The 17,619-nt window shown below is 40.6% G+C and overlaps 1 protein-coding gene across 2 annotated transcripts in view; it reads right to left on the bottom strand.

Moving 5' to 3' along the window:
- adcy8 (adenylate cyclase 8 (brain)) overlaps window positions 1-17,619 on the bottom strand; it is a 176,530-nt gene that overhangs the window by 29,613 nt on the left and 129,298 nt on the right. For both annotated transcript variants that reach the window (XM_061920711.1, XM_061920712.1), the window contains exons 8-11: window positions 16,912-17,109; window positions 4,703-4,803; window positions 4,393-4,594; window positions 4,233-4,322 (exon numbers count right to left, since the gene is read on the bottom strand). In XM_061920711.1, the coding sequence (XP_061776695.1) occupies window positions 4,233-4,322; window positions 4,393-4,594; window positions 4,703-4,803; window positions 16,912-17,109 (591 nt within the window). The remainder of the gene's footprint in view (window positions 1-4,232; window positions 4,323-4,392; window positions 4,595-4,702; window positions 4,804-16,911; window positions 17,110-17,619) is intronic.

The following is a 17,619-nucleotide window of genomic DNA, read 5'->3' as shown; positions in this document are numbered from 1 at the left end:
TGTTGATAAAAAGCTTTCGCTTTGCATAGTAGTTTTAACTTGCACACAAAGATGTAGCAACCAACTGTAGTTACTGACAGTAGTTTTCTGAAGTGTTCCTGAGCCCATGTGGTGATATCCTTTACACACTGATGTCGCTTTTTGATGCAGTACCGCCTGAGGGATCGAAGGTCCGTAATATCATCGCTTGCGTGCAGTGGTTTCTCCCGATTCTTTGAACCTTTTGATGATATAACTACTACTACTGATATTACTAATACTACTACTAACAGATCGAGTAGAAACTTTGAGAGAACAGGATGAAACTACAAGCAAATGAACACAAATACCGTATTTTTCAGACTATAAGTCACAGTTTTTTTCATGGTTTGGCTGGGGCTGCGACTTATACTCAGGAGCGACTTATGTGTGAAATTATTAACACATTACCGTAAAATATCAAATAATATTATTTAGCTCATTCACATAAGAGACTAGAGCAGGGGTCACCAACTAGGTGCCCGCGGGCACCAGGTAGCCTGTAAGGACCAGATGAGTCGCCCGCTGGCCTGTTCTAAAAATAGCTCAAATAGCAGCACTTACCAGTGAGCTGCCTCTATTTTTTGAATTGTATTTATTTACTAGCAAGTTGGTCTTTGCTCGACATTTTTAATTCTAAGAGAGACACAAAAATCCAAGAAAATATTTTAAAGACTTGGTCTTCACCTGTTTAAATAAATTCATTTATTTTTTTTACTTTGATTCTTATAATTTTCAGTCGAAATTGAAGATAAACTATGTTTCAAAATTTAATTTTCATTTTTTTCGTGTTTTCTCCTTTTTTAAACCGTTCAATTAAGTGTTTTTTTCATCATTTATTCTCTACAAAAAACCTTCCGTAAAAGGAAAAAAAAATGTACGATGGAATGACAGACAGAAGTACCCTTTTTCTTTTATATATATATAGATTTTTTTATAACAGGTAAATTGAGCAAATTGGCTATTTAAGTGTGTATCAAACTGGTAGCCCTTCACATTAATCAGTACCAAAGAAGTAGCTCTTGGTTTCAAAAAGGTTGGCGACCCCTGGACTAAACGTATAAGATTTCATGAGATTTAGCGATTAGGAGTGACAGATTGTTTGGTAAACGTATAGCATGTTCTATATGTTATAGTTATCTGAATGACTCTTACCATAGTATGTTACGTTAACATACCAGGCACCTTCTCAGTTGGTTATTTATGCGTCATATAACATACACTTATTCAGCCTGTTGTTCACTATTCTTTATTTATTTTAAATTGCCTTTCAAATGTCTATTCTTGCTGTTGGGTTTTATCAAATACATTTCCCCCCCCAAAATCCGATCTATACTCCAGTGCGACTTATATATGTTTTTTTTCCTTCTTTATTATGCATTTTCGGCAGGTGCGACTTATACTCTGAAAAATACGGTACCTTTTTTTCCGATATATGATCAAAATATTCCCACACGGCGGGAATGATCTCCGACGACGATAAATTACAAATGACCAACGACAGAAGTGCGGTGACTCTGTTAGTAGCAGCATCTCGTTGACAGATGCGCTTCCTTATAAACACAGCTTGTCGTGCAGGCGTCAGTGCGACACAGTTTGCGTATCGGTCACGTGGCCGAAACAGCTGATGATCGGTCACGTGACCTTCGTGGAAAGTGGAAAAGTGTCTATGCCCTGACAAATACTACCACCACCACCACCAACATGCTTGACGGTAGGAATGGTGTTCATGAGATTGAAGGCCACACATATTCTCCTCCAAACATATTGCTGGGTATTGCAATATTACTGTTTTTAAAGGCCTACTGAAACCCACTACTACCCACCACGCAGTCTGATAGTTTATATATCAATGATGAAATATTAACATTGCAACACATGCCAATACGGCTTTTTTAGTTTACTAAATTACAATTTTTAATTTCCCGGGGGTTTCGTCTTGGAAACGTCGTGTAATGATGACGTGTACGCAGGACGTCACGCGTTTTTAGGAAGTATGAGCGCTACGCACATACTCAGGTAAAAGTCGTCTGCTTTAACGGCATAATTACACAGTATTTTGGAGATTTGTGTTGCGGAATCTTTTGCAATTTGTTCAATTAATATTGGAGAAGTCACAGTAGAAAGATGGAGTTGGGAAGCTTTAGCCCTTAGCCACACAAACACATGGTGATTCCTTGTTTAAAATTCCCGGAGCTGAAACTTTACTATGGATCAGAGCGCGGTCAAACAGACATGGAGCCTACCGAATGTCAACCAGCAGGTTTCGGTGAGACAATTGTGGTAAAAAGTTGTCACTTACCGGATATCAGCTGAGCTTGTGTCGTCCGTACAGCTGCCGTCGACACCCGTGAGACATGGCATCAAGACACCCGTGGACAAACCCCTCCGATTATCAGGTAATATTAAACCCCCTAAAACACTAGCAACACAATAGAAAGATAAGGGATTTCCCAGAAATATCCTAGTAATTGTGTCTAAAAACATCGGAATACGTCCCAGTGCTATCGCGTTTTTTTTTTTAACTCGTTTTTTTTTCTTGTCTGTTGCTATCAATATCCTCAAACACAAATCTTTCATCCTCGCTCAAATTAATGGGGAAATTGTCGTTTTCTCGGTCCGAATCACTGTTTTTGTTGGAGGCTCCCATTAAAATCAATGTGAATATGTGAGGAGCCCCCACACTTGCGACGTCATCGTCTGCGACTTCCGGTAAAGGCGAGGCTTTTTCAGGAAGTACCAAAAGTGGCGAACTTTATCGTCGATTTTCTCTACTAAATCCTTTCAGCAAAAATATGGCAATATCACCAAATTTGACACACACATCGGTATGGCAAACCTTCCCAACTTATTAAGCCACCAAACCCCAAAAATCTAAATTGCGCTCTAGCTCCCCCTAGAAAAAAAAAACAGACTGTTTGTAACTTCCGTTAGCAATGTCGTGGAAACATGAAACAAAAACCTCTGTGTAGGACTGACTTAGACCTACATTTCATAATTTTACCTTCTAGGGCAAAAATCAACAGAAAGTTGGCAAAACCCCTTTAAAACAAAATTTTCCTAAAATATGCTATTTTTGCCTCTTTGAGCTGTAATTTGACCCCTTTAAAATGCTTCAAAACTCACCAAACTGGACACACACATAAGGACTGGCGAAAATTGCGATCTGATAAAAAAAAACTGAAAATTGCGCTCTAGCGCAATTTTGGAATAAAACAGAAAAAAACTGCTCCTAGGAAGAAAACACAGACAAAACTGCTTGTAACTTCCGGTAGGAATGTCGGAGAGACATGAAACAAAAACCTCTATGTAGGTCTCACTTAGACCTACATTTTAATAATTGAAATTCCTTAGCAAAAATCAACAGGAAGTTGGCAATTACCCCTTCAAAACAAAAGTTTTGTAAAAACCCGTCACCTATTTTCGAACATTATCTCCTTTGAGCGCGTTTGTCGTGTCAACTTCAAACTCGCACAGGAGAGAGATTGAACCTTTCTTATTTAAAGTTATTCACAGAGTTTTAATTACTGGTTTTAAGTGCCTTCCAAGAACCCCTGCGCAAAGTTTCCCAAAAAATGTCATTTTTGCCTCTTTGAGCTGTAATTGGACCCATTTAAAATGCTTCAAAACTCACCTTACTAGACACACACATCAGGACTAGACAAAATTGCGATCTAATAAAAAAACAAAACCCAAAAATCTAAATTGCACTCTAGCGCCCCCTAGGAAAAACACAGACAAAACTACTTGTAACTTTCGTTAGGAATGTCGTAGAGACATGAAACAAAAACCTCTATGTAGGTCTTACTTACACTTACATTTCATACACTCACTTCCTTCAGCAAAAATCAACAGGAAGTTGGCAAAAACTCCTTCAAAACAAAATTTTCCTAAAAAATGTATTTTTTGCCAGTGTGTCGATGTTAAGATATTACGCCGAGTTGGTAAGTCTGTTTGCTAATAGTAGCTACTACCCATGCATCTTCTAACGCTTATCCGGGTTTGGGTCTCGGGGGCAGCAGCCGGAGCGGGCCCGACCAACGCTGCTTGCAGCTTTAATTTGTATTGTTATTTTTTTAGTATGTCCTTTACCTCTATTTTTTTGTGGTGTACAGTCCTTTGTTCTTCAACTGTGGTTGTTTTTAAAGGGCTTTATAAACAAAGTGGCTATGGTATGGTGGCAAGGTTATGATGGGGAGGGGGAGGGGGTGTACCTCTGGGTAGAAGCAGACATCAGCGATGGCGGTGGATTGGTTGAGGGTTTGGTTCCTGAAGGTGTCGGACTTGTCAAAGTCACACCACAGCTGCCAGAGAGCAACATAAAGTTCAACTTTCATTACAATAAAAACGATCAATTTATTAAAAAAAACTCACAATGTTGATCATGGCCGCCAGGAAGTTGATGATGATGGAAACGAAGATGATGACGTTGCGGGCGGTGTAGGTCTCGTTGATCCAGCAGCAGGCTTGGCGAAGGACCAAAGGGAGACACTTGTAGTCCTCGGCGGTGGTCACCAGGACCAGGCAACAGTGCAGGATGATGAGGACAGAGAACTGGATCACCATGGTGACCATTCTACAAAAAAAACAAAAACAAAAAATCAGCGGCTGAACAATCACATGACCTATAAACTGTTTGTCAATCCGGTTTTAACGTGCAGGTGTGATGTTTCGGAGTTTTTACCCGGCCGACGGGAGCAGACTTTGGATGGTGGTGATGAAGAGGAGCACGATGAAGGCGCACACCAGGTTGGACTTGAAGACCTCGTCCCTCATCTGAGAGTACTTGACCATGAAGGCGGGAGGCGGAGGAAGAAGAAGAGCGACAGGAGGAGGTGAGGGTGAGACAGGAAGCGGAGGAACACGCGACACATCCAAAAACGCCACCATAGCACGTTAGCACAGGCACATGCCACGCCTCAAGCACAAGCAGAAGAGCGTTAGACGGGGGCGAGACGGCGAGCGGCGGGGTGGTGAGGACATTAGTCACGTGTTAGTTTGTCTCCCGTAAAATGATTAAGACATTTTAGCTGTAATGCTACAGTTGTGGTCGAAAGTTTACACACACTTGTAAAGAATATAATGTCATGGCTGTCTTGAGTTTCCAATCTTTTCTACAACTCTTATTTTTTTGTGATTGAGTGATTTCCAGTGAGGGTTGGACTCCGCCAAGGCTGTCCTTCGTCACCAATTCTGTTCATAACATTTATGGACAGAATTTCTAGGAGCAGTCAAGGCGTTGAGGGGTTCCGGTTTGGTGGGCGCGGGATTAGGTCTCTGCTTTTTGCAGATGATGTGGTCCTGATGGCTTCATCTGGCCGGGATCTTCAGCTCTCACTGGATCGGTTCGCAGCCGAGTGTGAAGCGACCGGAATGAGAATCAGCGCCTCCAAGTCCGAGTCCATGGTTCTCGCCCGGAAAAGGGTGGAGTGCCATCTCCGGGTTGGGGAGGAGACCCTGCCCCAAGTGGAGGAGTTCAAGTACCTAGGAGTCTTGTTCACGAGTGAGGGAAGAGTGGATCGTGAGATCGACAGGCGGATCGGTGTGGCGTCTTCAGTAATGCGGACGTTGTACCGATCCCTTGTGGTGAAGAAGGAGCTGAGCCGGAAGGCAAAGCTCTCAATTTACCGGTCGATCTACGTTCCCATCCTCACCTATGGTCATGAGCTTTGGGTCATGACCGAAAAGATAAGATCACGGGTACAAGCGGCCGAAATGAGTTTCCTCCGCCGGGTGGCTGGGCTCTCCCTTAGAAATAGGGTGAGAAGCTCTGCCATCCGGGAGGAACTCAAAGTAAAGCCGCTGCTGCTCCACATCGAGAGGAGCCAGATGAGGTGGTTCGGGCATCTGGTCAGGATGCCACCCGAACGCCTCCCTAGGGAGGTGTTTAGGGCACGTCCAACCGGTAGGAGGCCACGGGGAAGACCCAGGACACGTTGGGAAGACTATGTCTAGCGGCTGGCCTGGGAACGCCTCGGGATCCCCCGGGAAGAGCTAGACGAAGTGGCTGGGGAGAGGTAAGTCTGGGCTTCCCTGCTTAGGCTGCTGCCTCCGCGACCCGACCTCGGATAAGCAAAAGAAAATGGATGGATGGATGGACGGAAGAGTTATTGGCGCACATACTTGTTGGTTTGGTTCTTTTATGAAATTTTTATGGGTCTACTGAAAATGTGAGCAAATCTGCTGGGTCAAAAGTATACATACAGCAATGTTAATATTTGGTTACATGTCCCTTGGCAAGTTTCACAGCAATAAGGCGCTTTTGGTAGCCATCCACAAGCTTCTGGTTGAATTTTTGACCACTCCTCTTGACAAAATTGGTGCAGTTCAGCTAAATGTGTTGGTTTTTCTGACATGGACTTGTTTCTTCAGCATTGTCCACGTTTGAGTCAGGTCTTTGGGAGGGCCATTCTAAAACCTTAACTCTAGCCTGATTTAGCCATTCCTTTACCACTTTTGATTTGTGTTCGGGGTCATTGTCCTGTTGGAACACCCAACTGTGCCCAAGATCCAACCTCTGGACTGGATGATTTTAGGTTGTCCTGAAGATTTTGGAGGTAATCCTCCTGTTTCATTGTCCCATTTACTCTCTGTAGAGCACCAGTTGCATTGGCAGCAAAACAGGCCCGGAGCATAATAGGGCTGCGGAGGTGGCACTGAGTGACGGGACGGAGAGGTTTCGCGGCGTCTTGGCAGGGTGAGCAGGTGTCGGACACCTCAGTCTCCTTGGATGTATCCTCGCTCATCCAAGTGGACTGGACACTGGCCAAGAGTTGGTTGGCGGCCGAGAGTGGAGTCGGCTCTCTTGGTTGCTTTGTTGGGTCTGCTCCTGTCTCTGGTCATACTCTCTCCACCCCAGCAGACGGTATAGCTCGGTTGGTAAAGCGGCCGTGCCAGCAACTTGAGGGTTGCAGGTTTGATCCCCGCTTCCGCTATCCTAGTCACTGCTGTTGTGTCCTTGGGCAAGACACTTTACCCACCTGCTCCCAGTGCCACCCACACTGGTTTAATTGTAAAAATTAGATATTGGGTTTCACTATGTAAAGCGCTTTGAGTCACTAGAGAAAAAGCGCTATATAAATATAATTCACTTCACTTCACGATGGCGTGGAACACCACAGAGGCCACCACAGTGTATATGTTTCTGTTACTTTTTATTCATAGCTGTTTGTAGAAGTGGCTGGTTGTATCTGTTGCTTTAATGTCTTTAACGTCCTTTGTCTTTGATGTTTCCCTCTTACACACATGTGAGAGGGATGTGCACTATGACTATGAGTTATTGTTGTTTTTTTCCCTTGGCCTCAGTCTGGACCCCCTCTCCAGGGCCCAGGCTTAGACCGATTTTGTAAAATTATATTTTATTTTATTTTAATCTTCTATTTTTTTCTCCCATTCCCCCTACTTGTTTACCTGTATCTCACCTTTTTGTAAGGGGCGCTCGAAGCCGGCAGACTAGTCAGTGATCCAGTTCCGTCTCCCTGTAACGTTTGTTTGATCTTGAATTGGATTGTGCTGAAAATTAAAATTTTCCTGAAGGAATAAATAAAGTACTATCTAATCTAATCTAATCTAATACTGTCATGTCTGTTGATTATGTTTTTGTTTGGCCATGTGCTGTTTGTTTTTTTTGACTCTTTTTAGTTCCTAGTTCTGCACTTTTGCTTGTTTTGTTTCAATGACTACTCATTACTTTCACCTGTCACACGTTTTGCACTCGCGCACCTGTCACTAATCAGGTCAGTATTATCTAAGCTTGCAGTTGCCAGGCAGTCGGCCTGGCGACATTACCTCCTGGACACCCACGCTATCTGATATCCTTACTACTCATGCCATTGTCATGCTGCCATAGTTTTCTTGCTGCTCGTTTTTTTCCACGTGAGTTTTATGTATTCTTGTCAGAGTAATTGTTTATTTGTTTCATATTCATAGGGACGGCGTGGCGCAGTGGCCGTGCGCAACCCGAGGGTCCCTGGTTCGATCCCCACCTAGTACCATCCTCGTCACGTTCGTTATGTCCAGATCGACACTTCACCCTTGCTCCTGATGGGTGCTGGTTAGTGCCTTGCATGGCAGCTCCCTCCATCAGTGTGTGAATGGGTCAATGTGGAAGTAGTGTCAAAGCGCATTGAGTACCTTGAAGGTAGAAAAGCGCTATACAAGTACAACCCATTTATTTATTTATATTTATAGTTTTTTTTTGCCCAAGTACTAGTTTTTGTTTCATTAGTCAAGTTGGTTCTCCGCCTTTGTGGGCGCCTTTAGTTTTGTACCTTTTGTTAGAGTTAAAATAAAATCATGTATTTATCTCCAAGCCATGTCCGCTCCAACTTTATTTGCATCTCGGGAAAACAAACACCCCATAGTCCATGCCCTGAAAAATACTACTACCACCACCACCATGCTTGACAGTAGGTGGTGTTCCTGAGATCAAAGGCCTCACCTTTTCTCCTCCAAACATATTGCTGGGTATTGTAATATTACTGTTTTTAAACTGTTTCTAACTTTTTAACTGCTTTTTATTTAACAAATTGTTCTTAGTGTAATTTGTATTTGCTTTTTCAATGTGTATTTTACTTCTGTTTCAAATGTTATTTTTTAGTCTGTCCTTTACCTCTATTTTTTTGTGGTGTACAGTCATTTGTTCTTCAACTGTGGTTGTTTTTATAGAGCTTCATAAATAAAGTTGGCATGGTGTTGTATGGTATGGTGGACAAACAGCTCAATTTTTGTCGACAATGCTGAAGAAACAAGTCAATGTCAGAAAACCAACAAATTTAGTTGAACGGCATAATTTTGTCGAGAGGAGTGGGCAAAAATTCAACCAGAAGCTTGTGGATGGCTACCAAAAGCGCCTTATTTCTGTGAAACTTGCGAAGGGACATATAAGCAAATATTAACATTGCTGTATGCATACTTTTGACCCAGCAGATTTGGTTACATTTTCAGTAGACCCATAATAAATTCATAAAAGAACCAAAATTCATTCATGTTTTTTGTGACCAACAAGTATGTGCTCCAATCACTCTATCACAAAAAAATAAGAGTTCTAAAAATTACTGGAAACTCAAGACAGCCATTACATTATGTTCTTTACAAGTGGGTGTAAACTTTTGACCACGACTGTATATATGATTGCCCTCATGTCAATGAAGGTTAGCTTAGTGCAGCTTGAATGGGGTTTTTTCGAACTTTTTCCATAGATAAACAAAAAAATCTTAGAATTGTGTTAAAGCTGACAAAGTAATAATAAAGCTCATTAACAATTAATTCGACTTGCAGGCCAAAAATGGCCTCCGGGATGCATTTCGGATAGCCCTGGAATTGAGATTTAGTTAAGCTGGTATGGGTAAACTAAGAAAATGAAAGGAATGCCGTTTATACTTTCAATCCGACAACAAACAAGCAATGTGGTATTTTATGCCTATCCAAGTTTGCATGCTTGCATTTGGGAGTGTTAGTGGGACAGCGGGGGAAGACAGTGTGCAGTCCTAAATAAAGAGCGCAGACATCAACCTCGTGTCCCCACCGCCCTGTCTCGGCGTCCGTCTCAAAGGTTGCTGGGAAATTAGCAAGAGGACGCTTGACGTTTGCTCACAGCAAGTCACTGCACATTTACTGAAGAGAAGAAGAAAAAAACTACAATTCTTCAAAGGTGGGAGCAGGTGACACAAACAAAAAACTGTGTGTGTGTGTGTGTGTGTGTGTGTGTGTGTGTGTGTGTGTGTGTGTGTGTGTGTGTGTGCGCATGTGTGGTGGGGCTGGGGGCGGAGGGAGGGGACGACAAAGCTCAACTCAAAGTTCAAAGGTGAAGCAAAGTGGGACAAAAGAAGCCACAGAAGTGCATTGCATTCACAAAAGGAAAAAAAACAAACAAATTCAAAAGTTATTTCTCGTAGAAGAACCATGTTTTTCCATGGAGACCACACTTTTATGATCATAATAATAATAACACAAAGGTCATTTGCGTAAAAAAATTGTGTGTGAATGCTGAAGAGCGGCTCGCTGTACGGAAAATATGGAATTTTGGAAAATATTTTGGTTTTGGAACGCTTGGTTGACAAATGTGGAAGTAGTCAAAACTACATATTAAGTTGTAGTGGCAATGTTGGCGTAGAAATTGTGGGGTTGCGTTAAATGTGGGAATTTTTTTTAAGAGCTCTGGCAATAAAATAGCCATCTTGTCCCTAATAAACTGAACGTTTTAATACTGAAGTGCTTTGAATGGGTTGAGAAATATGAACGTAGTAGAATTAAGAAATAAAATAAAAATGCAAATAAAAAAAATAAATTTTTTGGTGCAGAATAACATGTGTAAGACAAATATTAAATATGTCATGTTACATATGTCATGTGACAAATGTGATGTTACATGGTTCATAAGTACTGTTATGTTACATGTTTAACATGTGATGTTACAAGTTCCATTTTACATAAATGATATATGTAACATGACATAGGTAACATATTTTACATTACATATTCAATATAGGAGAACATATACAACATATGTAACACAACACTACATGAAACATAGATAACATGATAATATGAAACATGTAAAATGACATATATCATGTAACATAACGTATGTAACATGGCATAACAAACATGACATAAGTAACATTACATATTAAATAAACATATGCACAAAACATATGTATCATATGCAACATGCTATATATAACATATGAAACATACGGTTTGTAACATATATGTAACATAACATGACATATGAAACATGCAACATGACATATGTAACATAACATGACAAGAAACACATGTAACATGACATACAGTATGTATCATGACATGAAACATGATAAAATGACATACAGTATGTAACATAACATGACATATGAAACACATGTAACATTACATATAGTATGTAATGTAACATATGGAACATGATAGCTGTAACATGGCATATGTGACATGACATATGTAACATAACATAAAATATGAAACATATGTATCATGACCCATGTAACATAACAGGACATATGTAACATATTCAATTTGACATATGTAAAATAACATGCCATAGAAACATAAGTAACATGACATATGTAACATAGCATGACATATGAAACATAACATAACATATGAAACATATGTAACATAACAGGACATATGTAACATATGTAATATGACATATGTAACATAACATGCCATAGAAATCTAAGTAACATGACATATGTAACATAACATGACATATTAAAGACATGTAACATGACGTATGTAACATAAAATAACATATGCAACATATGTGACGAACAGTATAGGAATGTAACCTCAAAATAAAGCCTTGACGTGTGACGGTATTTAATAATTACTTGGTGAGTGTGAGAGGTCTGAAAATAATCTACATCTCCCAAAAGCTTCTGCGCAGCGTGGGACGGGCAAGGTGGGGTGTGGAACGCAGAAAAAGAGGAAACATGCGGGAAAGTGTGTTCGTAGTAGATAAGTGAATTTAATTTTTTTTTTTTTTTTTTTTACAAAGATTTCCTGAAAAGCCGTCCACTATTTTCGGAGTTATATTGCCAAAAACCAGTCAAACAAACCCTGGCGAAAACAGAACCTCTTTGTCTGAGGTAAGAAGGTCTGCGTACTGCAAAACAAAGTGCGCCACCTTCGTCTCGAGCGTTTCCAAGCTGACAAAGAGCTCGTGACGGCGCACCGTGCGCAGGGCGTCTAGTGGGAGCGCAGAAAAGCTACTTTATAAACCATTATCATCTAAATTTGAAATGAACATCAATTTGTGAGGTATTCAAATTTTTTAAAGTAAAATTGTCAGTTAACTTTTCTAAATAACAGCATTTACAACAACGGGTATAAAAATGTCCACGGTGGAGGACATTGCTATTTGGGAAGTGAAAGTTGAAAGACGCTAAACTGAACATTATTGTTTTACACTGGATGTCGACATGGTCACTTTGAAGACTTGCACTCAACTGTAATTTAAAAAAATATTTGCTTGAAACCATATGTTCCCGCACAATTATTTGCACTAGAAATAGATGTTTGTTGTAATAAATATGTCATGATTCACGACTTGGATCATGTCATGTTCTGTTTGTATATCGCATCCTGTTATTTGACGTCCTTAGTTCCTGGTGACACTTCCCATTTTGTTCCGTTGTCATAGTTACCCATTTAGTGTGACCTGCCTTCTGTTTGTCACACGCACTTGATTTTTTGATTATCTCTTTATATAAGCCTGCCCTTTTGGTTGGTTCGACCTCGCAGTTTAATTTGCTTTAAATACAACAGGTGACGTCGCTATCCCGCATTGTGGTAAATATCTTTTTGATCTCGATTAGCGTCCATGCTATTCAGTTCGTTTGTACCTAGTTCACATGCTAGCGCTTTCTGTTCTTTCTAGCTCCCATGCTAGTTCAGTTGGTTTGGTTTATAGTGCCTATGTGCAAGTCTTTTTGTTCCTAGTCTGTTTTTGTAATCACAAATAAATCTTTTCTTACCTTTACGCTGTGTCCCTTCCGCATTGCATCATTTAGAGAACGCAACTTCACCACGATGCCAGCTAAGCGTCACAAAATATGATTCGAACAATGAAGCATTATTTTTGTGTTCAATTGCAGTGAGCGAGTTTACCCTGAACATTTCTGTCATTTCCTTTTTCACACTATGGCATTTTTTCCAAGTTTTATTTTTTTATGGACAATATCAAAATAATATCATACCGTGGCCCTAATACCGTGATCATTTCGCACCATACGCTTCTGATATCGTTGCATCCCTAATATAGGATGTAACATAACACGTAACATGACACATGTAACACAACACGGCATGAGAAACATAATGCAACACGACATATGTTTTAAATTATTTATTGTGCTGTTTTCTGTCTTTATTAATGATATTACTACTATTATTCTCTCAATTTTACATCTTTAATAACATATTTATATTCTATTTTTACATATATTTTATTATATATATTTCATACTATTTTTTAGATGGTGTTAATTTTAGTTGTTCTTATTATTTTTCCTCAAATCCTCAGTGCCATGCCATGTTTTGTTTTTGTCGATAGTGCTTCATGTGAGAGTGTTTTAGTCTCTTCTTCTTTGTTTTGTGTACAGCACTTTATGTTTGCCACTTGCCTGTGTATGAAAAGTACTATAAAAATAAAGTTTGATTTGATGAATTTATGAAAATATGCATACGTTCTTGTGAGGGGCGTACAGTATATTCTCTTCAGCAGTCACACAATACATCGCGTTGAAAGAAAAGGTGCACCTGCCTAAACGAGCTCATCCATGAAGTTAATGGGGGGTCTCGTTGATAACGTTCCAAACAAAGGAGGCGATGTACGTACACTGTATAGTACAATTTAATTAAAAAAATATATGTTATTTCTTACAATATTTGTGCTTTAATGAATGCAATGTGACTCCAAACAATCCAGAGCAAAGCTGTACTGTGACAGACTAAATGGACTTTTAGTCATGAGTAAACTCAAGGTGGCGCCGTCTTCACGTGAAATTATCCACCGATTGATGATCGTTAACATCATAAATTGTCATTTAGAGGGCTTTCTAACTGCAGCCACCACTGGAATGTGCCAACTCACACCTATACATGACTTTTAACATCGGACGCGTTTACTTAAAACTCATTTGCATACTCTTGCTTATAAATAGACCCCCCCTTTTAGACCAGTTGATCTGCCGTCTCTTTTCTGCTCTGCCCCCTTCTCCTGCGTGGAGATGTTATCAGGTGGAAGTGCTAGTTGTTCAAAGTCAGGACCCTGGGTGGACCACTTGTTGGTACATCGGTTGGGGACGTCTCTGCGCTGCTGACTTGTCTCCACTCAAGATGATCCCCTGCTGGCCCCACTATGGACTGGACTCTCACACTATTAACTAAATCCACTTGACATCCATTGCACCAGTCCCCTCCAAGGTTTCTCATTGTATCCCATTGGGTTGATTTTTTTCTTGCCCGGATGTAGGATCTGAGCAGAGGATGTCGTTGTGGCTTGTGCAGCCCTTTGAGATACTTGTCATAAAGGGCTATATAAATAGACTTTGATTGATTGATTGATTTAACCACTTTATATCTGGATTGCAACCGGACGTGGCGTCACGTGCAACGCAACATTAGACATTATTAAAAAAAAAAATCTTTAGAAACGCAGCTCAAAACCCTTATTTAGCAGTGTTCATTATTTGATTTTTCAGTTGCGTACAGAGGTTTACAGATTTCCCCACACTGTACACCATACTTGCCAACCTTGAGACCTCCGAATTCGGGGGATTGAGATAATCCGTGCATGATTGAGTATATCTGTTCGGCCACCGTGTTCAATGGAGTAGTCTGATCTACAAAATTTGCAGGCAGCATACCCCTTCCCCTTTGAACTGTCCTGGATGAACTGAAATGATTTTTTTCCAATCATTTTGGAACTTGCAAGTGTACTTCTTCTTACTCGTCGTCGCCATGTCTCTTCTTCGTCTGCTTCGCCTCTGTTATGTTTTTGGACATTACTACTTGCCGTAGTTTTGAAGCAATGCATTTCTGGGAATCCGGATGTTGTGTGTCAGTGTATTAACGTGCCGGCTGGAATAAACACACGCTGAGAAATAGCTCCGTGCCTGCCTGCCTACTTTAGGGGTTATAGATAAACCTATGGATAACGGAGACATATTTAAAAGTCTCCTTTTCAGGTGAGAAAGGATGCAAAAGGCAATGCCTTAAGGCACGCCCCCAATATTGTTGTCCGGGTGACTGATATTCGGGAGTCTCCTGGGAAAATCGGGAGGGTTGGCAAGTATCCTGTATGCATTAAACGTGGGGGACAGGAAGTGTTTAAGGCGTCATGCGTGTCCTCGCTAAACAGTCCAGCCTGTGGCTAGTGGGGGTCAGGGCAAACATTTGTGCCAAGGAGAGGCCAGAGATTGAAAACCCTTTAAAGTCTGCTGTTTGGGAACACATACACTATATTGCCAAAAGTATGTGGCCACCTGCCTTGACTCACATATGAACTTGAAGTGCCATCCCATTCTTAACCCATAGGGTTCAATATGATGTCGGTCCACCTTTTGCAGCTATTACAGCTTCAACTCTAATGGGAAGGCTATCCACAAGGTTGTGGAGTGTGTTTATAGGAATTATCAACCATTCTTCCAAAAGCGCATTGGGGAGGTGACACACAGATGTTGCTGGCTCTCAGACTCCTTTGTAATTCATCCCAAAGGTGTTCTATTGGGTTCAGGTCAGGACTCTGTGCAGGCCAGTCAAGTTCATCCACACCATCCTCTGTCATCCATGTCTTTATGGACCTTGCTTTGTGCACTGATGCACAGTCATGTTGGAAGAGGAAGCGGCCCGCTCCAAATTGTTCCCGCAAGGTTGGGATCATGGAATTGTCCAAATGTTATACTCCATACAACTCCATACTTCATAATACTTCTACAGGCTCCATCAGCTTTGTTCCCACAGTGTTCGATTCAAGAACTCCTTCATTCCGCACCCCAACCAGCCGTATAATCATTCGCCATACAGCAATAGATGACATCTGTCTCTAACATGATCGCTTCTATGTTAGCTACTTCTCTTTGTTTAATATTTATATTTTCTGCTGGATGTACTCTCCATTTTGTGCTGCAGCTGTTAAATGTACCGTAATATTGTACATCAAAAAATGCATTTTCCAATCGATGATGTGATATCATATATATATATATATATATATATATATATATATATATATGTATATATATATGTATATATATAGTGTATATATATATCTATATATTTATTGTATACATCTATATATATAATATATATATATAGTGTATATATATACATATATATACATACAGTATATTATATACATACAGTATATTTTATATATATATGATATCACGTCATCAATTGGAAAATGCATTTTTAGACAATGTGATTTGCCTGAGCGGCTAGGAGACTCAGAGTAACAAGCAACAAGCGGTAGAAAATGGATTAGAAAGGACAGATTTAAAAAAATGTAAATAAAGTAAAAAATAAAAACATTTTTTACTTCCTGCGGGCCTGATCTCAAATGCGGGCCGTAGTTTGGGGACTATAATTGTATTATATTGTATATATTATATAGAAATATATTATATCAGTATATACCATATACTGTATATATAATATGTAAATATTAATTATATGTTATATTTTATATTGCTACTACGGTACATTTTTTTGGTCTACTTTATAACTGCATTATCCTTTCCATCCTTTGTAACTGAACTACTGTGTGGAACAATTTCCCTTTTGGATCATTATAGTTTGTTTAAACCTCAGTCTAACTTTTGGTATCCTGTAGCATTCAAAGTTCCTTCCACTGGAACTAAGGGGCCAAGCCCAACTCCTGAAAAACAATCCCACACCATAATTCCTCCTCCACCAAATGCCATATCTCCGTACCTAAGTGCTTGATTTTGAAGACCTGTGGCAGGGCCGAGTGATTAAGACACCTGATTTTGATCATTTGTATGGGTGGCCTAATACTTTTGGCAATATAGTGTAATTGAACCCAAACAGGGGAGCAGTTATATTCGGAATGAAAACTGTGTTCGAGACACGTAAATAATGAGGACAATAATGAAGTATTTTGGTCAAGAGATGGGTCAGGATTAAGTAAATTCATGTTATTTTAAAATGAGCAAATATTTGCTGATTGTGTATAATTGTGTCCTGCCCCTAAAAGAATACAAGTGAGACATGCCAGCCTCCTTCCAGGAAGAAGACTCCATTTGAGTGGTCGGATGCAAACGTGCCTTGAGCTTACTCATGAAGATTGTTTGTGTTCGACTTTCTGACCGACATGATTAAGGAAGAAATGAAAAGAGGGAGAAAATGTCTAAAAGCCCCAGCTACCTTCTCTTCCAGGCTGGAGTCTTTAAACATCAGTGAGAAAGGCTTGATATGCTCTCTTCTCAACTTATCGCCACTCCGTAAGTCGATGGCGCTCTCTATTCGCTTGTTAATTTCCTCAGGACCAGAGTGGACATGCAAAGCTTGTGCGAGATGATTTGGAAGCAGATTTATCGAATTTCTCGTTAGGGCAGCCAGAGTCTAGGGGGAAAGCACATGCACATAGAATGAACCTGCTGCTGCTTGCCCCCCGTTATTCGCATTCAACACCAAACACAAGAGCACAAAAAAACAACACGCCACATGAGGGGAGGGACCACCAGAATGCAACCCTGGTCCTCGTGCGCCTCCTCGGCCTGGCGTCCGGTTCGTGCTCACGAGCACACACAATCGCACGCGGTCATGCACGCAATCGCACACACAATCATGTTTACAAATGCACATGTGGTGCAGACAAGGATACACGATGACAATGAGATTGGTGCAACCACTGTATGGGAGATTATGTAATTTCACCTAGTTGGGTTAAAAATATTTTTTGCAAACCATCCATCTTCTTTCGCTTATCCGAGGTCGGGTCGCGGGGGCAGCAGCCTAAGCAGGGAAACCCAGACTTCCCCTGTCTCTAGCAACTTCGTCCAGCTCTTCCCGGGGGATCCCGAGGCGTTCCCAGGCCAGCCGGGAGACATAGTCTTCCCAACGTGTCCTGGG

The sequence above is a fragment of the Nerophis ophidion genome, linkage group LG14, assembly GCF_033978795.1.
Source record: "Nerophis ophidion isolate RoL-2023_Sa linkage group LG14, RoL_Noph_v1.0, whole genome shotgun sequence".
Lineage (NCBI taxonomy): Eukaryota > Metazoa > Chordata > Actinopteri > Syngnathiformes > Syngnathidae > Nerophis > Nerophis ophidion.
This window is presented reverse-complemented; position numbering and strand designations above follow the sequence as displayed.